Raw genomic sequence first — 8,648 nt, 5'->3', positions numbered from 1 at the left:
TTTATCTATTAACAAACAAAAAAAAAATCAATTAATGGTTACATGATTGAAAATTCCAAACAAGTTAGAATGTGGCCCCACTCACGGTTGTTTTTATGGGGGAAAAAAATTGTGCCCACCAGATGTCTCAAGGAGATTGCAATTCTTTGACGCAAGAAAATTGTGGCTCAAAGCCAAACTAGACTTCAGAATGAATCCAAGAAAATCATAGAAAATTTTGCCAGAATGACTAACAAGAAGTATGCAAAAGTGGACAAATTATCATTGATGTCTCCAATTAGGAAAGCTTTCATCGTTACTTATGCCTAAGCCATGGGCCATACAAGAAATGAGGAGTCAGACAACTTCACTATCCCATCTAACTTTTTTAAACTTTTGTCTAAATCATCTTTCAGTAAGAAGATGCACTCTTGACTTCACACTCATTTGATTCTAAACTAGACTGTAGACTTTATAGACTTGGGCAGTTGACCATTTAATTCCACTTCACTACCAATTCTTGTAATAATGTTCCATTGGGTTGATTCTCTACTAAACTGTTCACTCGTTTTGGGGGGCTTAATGCTGATGCATTGATAGCTCCTTCATCAACCAGCTCATATGATACCTTTTTTTTTTTTTACCAACAATGGGTGATTAGTCTCGTGAGTTCATAATGATCTCACAATTGCATGGATTATGTCATACTAAGGTTGAATGAGAACCATTCAACTTTCACTGAAAACAAGTATATCTTGTGTGAGTGACCTCAAGGAGATAATATAAATGGAGCTTAGAACATCAAGCTTTATGAGGCGAAAGTCCCATGCCAACTTGACTAAGGTTTAATTTTACCTATAAATAATCTAGAAGTTTTGCATTCTCTCAATCACATATCATCTACTTGAACAAGTTTCCTTCTTTTTCTTAGTCTTTTTAATCATGAAAATTTTTTATGTTCTTACGCATACAAACCACCAACTCCAGTGTTAGTAGTACAAACACAGAAGTAATTTGTAGTGCAACAGAGAGACAAGCCCTTCTCAGCTTTAAGAAGGGACTTAAAGATCCAAAAAATTGGCTCTCATCTTGGATTGGTGAAGACTGTCGTACATGGAAAGGAGTTAGCTGCAACAACAGAACAGGACATGTCGACATGCTCGACATGCTCGACATGCTCGACCTCCGACAGCCATATCAATCCAACCTAGGACAATTTGCTACTGATATGAGTTCCCCGTTGGGTGGGGAGATAAGTTCTTCTTTACTTGAGCTGAAGCATCTGAAGTACCTAGACCTAAGCATGAAAAAGTTTGATGGTATCCGCATTCCTGAGTTCCTTGGTTCTCTCAAGAACTTGAGATACCTTAACCTCTCTTATGCTGGTTTTTGTGGAATGGTTCCTCCTCAGTTGGGGAATCTATCAAATTTGCATTATCTTGACCTTAGTACTAATTCTTTGTTTTTGTCTGGTGGTGCTACTGGATTACATGCTGAGAGCTTGCTATGGCTTTCTCATCTTTCTTTCCTACAGCATCTTGACATGAGTCGAGTTAACCTCAGTAAAGCAACTGATTATCTGAAGGTATTGAATATGCTCCCTTCTTTAACTGTGTTATTATTATCATCCTGTGAGCTTATTCCAATTCTTGATCTTCCTCCTCCTCTTGTTAGTAATTTTACAGCACTCACTATCATTGACCTTTCAAGAAACAATTTCAAATCTTCAGTTCCTAACTGGTTGTTTAGTATCAGGGGCCTCGTTTCTCTTGAATTGCACCAAAATGCACTTCATGGTCCTATACCAGGTGGTCTTCAGAACATGACTTACTTGATGGGCCTTGATCTCTTTGATAGCAATTTTAATTCCACCATACCTGATTGGTTGTATTATTTGAGAAATCTTATAACCCTTGATGTCTCTCATAACAATTTGACAGGTGGGTTTCTAGAAATTCCTCCTAGATGCATTGCTAATAGTAGTTTAGAGTGGCTGAATTTGGGAGACAACCACCTTTCAGGTCCCCTTCCTGATCAATTGGGGCTGTTTAAGAGTATAGCAGGTCTTTTTCTTGGCAACAACTTGTTTTCTGGTTCAATTCCTCAATCTATAGGAAGATTGTCATCATTGAGATATTTGAATCTCAATGGTAATCAGTTGAATGGATCTATTCCAGAAAGTATTGGACAACTTTCACAACTTGAGGTTTTGTTCTTCTCATATAATTATTCCTTGGAAGGTGTTGTGTCTGAGATTCACTTTGCCAATCTCACTGGACTAAAGGAATTAGATGCATCTTCAAACTCATTGATTTTGAGAGTCAACCCTGATTGGATTCCTCCCTTCCAACTCAAAAAGATACATATGGGATCATGGCAAGTAGGGGTAAGTTCCCAACATAGCTTCAAACTCAAAGAAAAATCTCTAAGCTAGAGTTATCCTCCACTGGAATTTGTGATGAGATACCCACTTGGTTCTGGAACTCATCTTCACAAATTTTATTTTTAAATCTCTCAAACAATCAGATCCATGGTGAGCTCCCAAGAACAGTGAAACTTTATTCCTTTGTCTCACTGGTATTCTTGGGTTCCAACAACCTCGAGGGCCCACTACCCTATTTCTCTTCCAATGTGGGTCAGCTAGATCTTTCCAATAATTCTTTTTCTGGATCTATTTCCCATTTTCTTTGTCAAGAGATGGCTAAACCGAGCTTCTTGGAAATTCTTGATCTCTCAAACAATCTCTTATCTGGAGAGATCCCTGATTGTTGGATGAAGTGGCAGTCACTGGAAGCAATAAAGTTGTCAAACAATAATTTAGCTGGAAAGGTTCCAAAGTTCTTTGGGTTCTTTATCTGGGCTTCAATCATTGCATTTGAGAAAGAATCATCTTTCTGGTGAATTACCTTCATCTTTACAAAATTGCACAAACTTACAGGTTATTGACCTTGTGAAGAATGAGTTTTCTGGAAGCATACCAGCATGGTTGGGGAAAAGCTTAGTGAAGCTAGTAGTTCTGAGTTTGCATTCAAACAATTTTAGTGGTAGTATTCCACTAGAACTTTGTGGTCTATCATCACTTCAAATCCTGGACCTCGCTCATAACAACCTTTCAGGTACCATACCTCAATGCTTCAGCAATTTCAGTGCTATGGCCAGAGAACAAAATTCAAGTGGGCCCATCTTTCTGCGCACTATGGTTGGTAAGCTTATTCCTCAATCCTGATATAATAAAGTTCGTGTAGAGGATGTATGGTTGATTATCAAAAGAAATGAGCTTGAGTATAGCAATACTCTTAAGCTTCTAATGAGCATGGACCTTTCAGAGAACCATTTGTCTGGAGAGATTCCCAAAGAACTAACAAGTCTTCTTAGGTTGCGATCATTGAACTTATCAAGAAATCATTTGAATGGAAACATTCTTGAGAAGTTTGGGGACATGAAATTATTGGAATCTTTGGATTATGTCAAAACTAACATTTTTGAGTATCTTGGACTTGTCATATAACAATTTGGTAGCATTCCATTGAGTACCCAGCTCCAAAGCTTTAATGCATCCAGCTTTGTGGGTAACCAAGAACTCTGTGGACCTCCACTGACACAGAATTGCACTAAAGATGGGCCAAACAATGATGTCAGAAGAGAAGATGAAGGTAGTGTCATCCAAATTGAAGGGTTTTATGTCAGCATGACCTTGGGCTTTGTGGTGGGATTTTGGTGTGTATGGGGTCCCTTGCTATTCAAAAAATCCTGGAGATTTGTATATTTTCAGTTCTTAACTGATATGATAGACACAACTTTTGGTCAAACCATCAAATGTAGCAAGATTGCATAGTTTGATCCCATATATGTTTAAACCATCAAATGTTCATGTTCTGAATCTTGCAAGGGAGTTGGGTATTAAGTCATTATGGGTGGGAAGTGACTTTGCGCCAAAGATTGGTTATCTCTTCAGTCGTACTTGGCAACCATAAGAGTTGAAGATAACCCTTCGTGTTCGCGAGGCAAATTTAATAAGTAGTCTGTCCACTTCTTCGCATGTTTTTCTACATCCGATGTTAAAGGAGCTTGCTATGGATGCTATGAGTAGGCCAAGTTTTCAATTTCTTCTTAATTTTATCTGTGCGTTTGCAGTTTTAGCTCGCCTGCTAATGGCAATGCCGAAGGTGGGTGAGCTGAATCCGTTTTCTCTTTCTGTTGGTGTATCTGGTAAGTTACCAGTTTGTAATTTTAGTTTTTTAAGACAAATGATCTTTTAGTAAAAAGATTCCATATATGTTTAATGAAAATCAACAATAGCTCTCTCTCTCTCTCTCTCTCTCTCTCTCTCTCTCTCTCTCTCTATGTGTGTGCATGTGCAATTACCTCTCACAAGTGCAATTGATTTTCCATAGAAGATGATTAATTAAGAGTACCAAGAGAATAATTCTTGACAAAGTACCAAGAGTATTGTTATACCGTGCCCAAAAGCCCGGGCTAATTTCAACTTTTGGACATAAATAATGCAACCCAGATAACAACCACTAGTAATTTGTGAGTTTGTCAGGCCTAACTAGTAAAATATGCCAAGAGGTGGGGCTCACACACTGGAAACACCTTAGAAGGTCCCCATTCAACGTAAATATCAATTTCCACATAAAGGGACCAATTCAGCCTTCACCGGTGAACACCTCCAGTGAGTACTTAGGCCGAAACAGAGTTATTTGGTCGTAAGGCCCAGGCCCTCACACTTGCGCAGCTCAAACCACTCCCAATAGTTGGGATAACATATTGGGGAATAGATTATTGTATCCGGACACTTCGAGGTGGGTCCGGTAGTGCCAAATGACGGATTAACCTAGTAGTGGGTGAAACCCCATTTTTTCTTCCAAACAGTCCTTAGTTAACTTAAGTGACTAGAAATAGAGACTCTTGCCACTCATTTCATTTCCTACCAAATGAGAGCAAGAGCAAGAGAGAGAAAAAGAAGAAGAGAAGGAGAGCATGGGAGAAGGAAGAAGGAAGGAGCAAGGATTTCCTACCAAGTAAGGTAAGATGTTTCCTCTCTACTCCTCTCCACACACACACACACGTCTCTCTCCCTTCCATTTTCATTTTCTTTTAAGCCAATGGAGAACTGCCCCAACCGATTCTTGCCTCTCCACTCATTAAAACTACTACTTGGGAGAGGGGTTTGATGTTGGGCACTTGCCTTGGCAAGATCTATGGTTCAATTCAAGTCCATTCTCTCTAGTGAAATCTCCATTTCAAACCCCAATTTGGGCAACACAAAACCTATAAATGGGAAATTTCCTAAAACCCACCTTCCCACTTGTCAAAACTACAAATTGGGAGAGGGTTTCATGTAAGAGACCCATCCTAGAAAGATTGATGGATCAATTGGAGTCCATGAACGTTCCTTAGTGAAATCCCTAATTTGGGTAACTAAACCCTAGAAATGATGGGTTTTGCCCAAACCCTCTATACCCCCGCCATTCAAACCCAAAATTGGGTTGGGGAAAATGAAATTGAAAATAGGTATAGTGGATTGGGGTGACCATATAAGCCATTAGTGGTCATCACATGAAACCTCAATCGAAATTCCCTAATTTAGCTCAGTCACGACTTGAACTTTGGGAAAATTTTGGTGTATGATGTAAATCTATCTTAATCAACCCATTAATTACACTTAAACCAAGCTAATTGAGGTAGATGAGCATCTCCTACATATAAATTAGACCTTTATTCATAAATCTCCTAATTTGAGAATGATTTCAAAGAAAAGAGAAATAGGAAATGAAGCTAAAACATGTGCCTAGGGTCTCATTTCTCTGTGGGTAATTTATTTTCTTAAAAATCTAATTTATCTTGGGAGTAGAACCAAGAGGTGACAAGACAACGTGGCACGAGGCCATCGGTTGTCTATCATCACCTAGAACTTGAGGTGAGGGGATTTTGTGTTATTTATAGAGTGTTTACAACATGTTACTCATACATGTGTTTATGGTAATTGCATGTTAAATTAGTTTTTTGATTGAATTATGGAAGTTGATGATATTTTTATTTAAATATGATGTTTTTGCTTATGGTCATGATGGATTGCATATTGTAAACTTGTTCTATTTAGTGAATGTGATATTGCATAATAGTATGATGGTGTGTGTATGAGTATGACTATGACATGAAATGTGGCATGTTAGAATGCAATGGGCTAGGATAACCACTCTGGTACTACAACCATTGCCAATAGGGGTTTATGTATTGGCTATCCCACAGCACAGCGCGGAGACCTGAAGGAGTTCTCCGGACCAAGACCGTGACTGTCCTACATCTCGGATGACCCAAAGGGGTTCTCCGGACCGAGACCATAGCTGTAGGGTGGGATTATTCAATAGGATTTTGCAGGAAGCTGAATGGGTTCTCCAAACCGGTGAACCAGGGATATCCCTATTGATTTATGATTGTCCTTGTTGGTAACCAGGCCACGTGGCAGTGATGATGTGGCTCGTTTGTGTGACATGGCAGAAAGTGATTACATGGCAGCATTGAGTATCACTGATGAGATAACACAATCGCATTGTGTGTATGGAGTAGTTTAATTAATCCATGGTAGGTAGTGCAGGTTTCTGGGTCAAAATTGGTAAAATTGGTCCATTTACGCTCGAGGGAATTTTCAATAGCGAAATGACATTTTTGAAAGACCATTTCTTTATAAAAAAAAAAAATAGATTGTAATTTATCTAGTCCAGTGCATCTGATTTTGTCGCATTCCGATACCGTATGAAGAAGTTCTGATATTTATGGCAGTCGAGGATATTTTTGGTATTGAAGATGAATTTTTTGGAAGAAGTTTTCTCTATGTAACAAAATGCAAAAAATTCAATCTTTCCAACGGTTTTGATTTCATCTCGTTTCGATTCCGTATGAGGAAGATGTGTCATTAGAAAGGTTCAAGGGTATTTTGGTCATTTTGTATTACTGAATCAGAGGATCGGGTCTCTAAAAAATTGTTGAGCATCAAGTCATGATTCCATCGCATTCTGTTTCAAATCAATCAGAGTTTATATGAGAGAGTTATAAGGATTTCCGCAAGATTGATCTGAAAAATCTGATCCAGAATACTCAAATAGCTCTCGGTGAGTGGGGGGTTCTTTTAGAATTTTAGTTGATTTTTTGGAGGGTTTTCTTATAATTAATAGAAGTTATTGGCTGGTGCTTGATTTAAAGAAGTGGGTGTTAATCGAGTATGGCACATGTGTATGGAACTTTCCAAGAAGATGCTTTTTGGGGCTAATGAAATTAATCTGGATTTTAGATCTAGATCTAACTGTTGTTATTAGTTTCAGCTTTTTGTGAGTGGGAGACAAGCTCCCTTAAAATCTGGAAGAGGAGCCAATGAAAAATCGACAACAAAAAGTCACCTGACCAATTACGTCAATAAGACATCATCAGGTCAACTCTATTTTAATCAATGATTCTAATCTGACGGCTAAGATCAAGATCTGTTACATGGATCCAAGGGCCTATATTAAAGGTGCCTTTTTGATTAAATGAACAGTCCAGATTGCACTATTGCTTCACATGCTGCCAACGTACACCTAGCCATCCTCCGAAGATTCTATTTCTGGCTTTCTGGTTAGCCCAACTTAAAATGGTCATATCTCCCTCATCCCAACTCGGATTTGGGTTAACCAAATTGCAGATTTTTCAGCACTCTGAGCTCTACATATTGGAAGAGAAAATAAGGTTTTAGAGACTGTAAGGCTATGATTTTTGTGTGTGAAACTTCTCCCTCCATTGTTGACCATTGAAGAGTTTGAAGGCTTCATATGAGTTATTTTACACTCCATTAATGGTGGTTTAGAATGGTAGTTGGGTGGGATTGATGATATCTTATTTCTAAACCAAATGAAGAAGAAGAATGAAGAGATGAGCTTCTTCTTTTGTTGGTAGAACTATGAATGGATTTTGTTGCTCAATGAGAGTTTTGTTTACTCCATTGATGGGGATTTAAGGAGGTGGTTGAGGTGTGTTGATGATACATTGACTCAAAGCCAAAGAGGAGGAGAAGAAAGCAAATGAGGGTTTGATTGTGTCTGCTTTGAAGAGCAAGAAACCAAAAAGAAGAGAAGGTGTGAACACTAAACTTGTCAGTGCACGTTTTCAGTCATCCCAAGCAACCGATTGTGAGTTTCTCTAACCTTGGATTTACATTATATGCATATATATAATGATATGTATATATACTTGGGTTAGTTGTAGATGAATTGCTTACATGCTAGGTTAGTTGTGGATAAATTGTAAGCATTCTAGCTAATTGTGGATGTATATACTAGGCAATGCTTGATTGTAGGGCATTAATATAATCCCCAATTTATTATATTCTTATACTGAGTACTTAGTGGGTGTTAAGCACTGGGAGTGGGTGCTCCCATGTAGTGGGTGCTACACATTATACCGGTGCTACAAGTGCCATCTCACCTTCGACTTAAAAAAATTTGATGTGGGTACTCCCGACTGTGGGTACAGTCAGAAGTAGTGTATTGAGTATGTATGAAGCCTTTATGGGCACTACTCCAGGGACATAGGTAAATTGTTGAACTTAGTAAAAATCTTATGTTATGGGTGTGCTTATTGTTTGCATTATATATATTGAACTGCGTAGAATGCCGAATGGGTGTGCACACTTG

At 38.4% G+C, this 8,648-nt stretch overlaps 1 protein-coding gene across 1 annotated transcript; it reads left to right on the top strand.

The window, feature by feature from the left end:
* Positions 1–934: 934 nt before the first annotated feature.
* LOC122068107 (receptor-like protein EIX2) lies at positions 935–4,188 on the top strand (the record flags this gene model as incomplete). The annotated part of the gene is made up of 6 exons (XM_042631950.1): positions 935–2,365; positions 2,506–2,808; positions 2,918–3,095; positions 3,216–3,408; positions 3,499–3,632; positions 4,114–4,188. Coding segments are annotated over exons 1-6 (2,314 nt in total), but the record flags the coding sequence as incomplete, so codon positions are not given.
* Between the last annotated feature and the right edge of the window lie 4,460 nt (positions 4,189–8,648).

This window comes from Macadamia integrifolia, unplaced genomic scaffold (genome assembly GCF_013358625.1).
Source record: "Macadamia integrifolia cultivar HAES 741 unplaced genomic scaffold, SCU_Mint_v3 scaffold3412, whole genome shotgun sequence".
In the NCBI taxonomy this organism is placed as follows: domain Eukaryota; kingdom Viridiplantae; phylum Streptophyta; class Magnoliopsida; order Proteales; family Proteaceae; genus Macadamia; species Macadamia integrifolia.
This window is presented reverse-complemented; position numbering and strand designations above follow the sequence as displayed.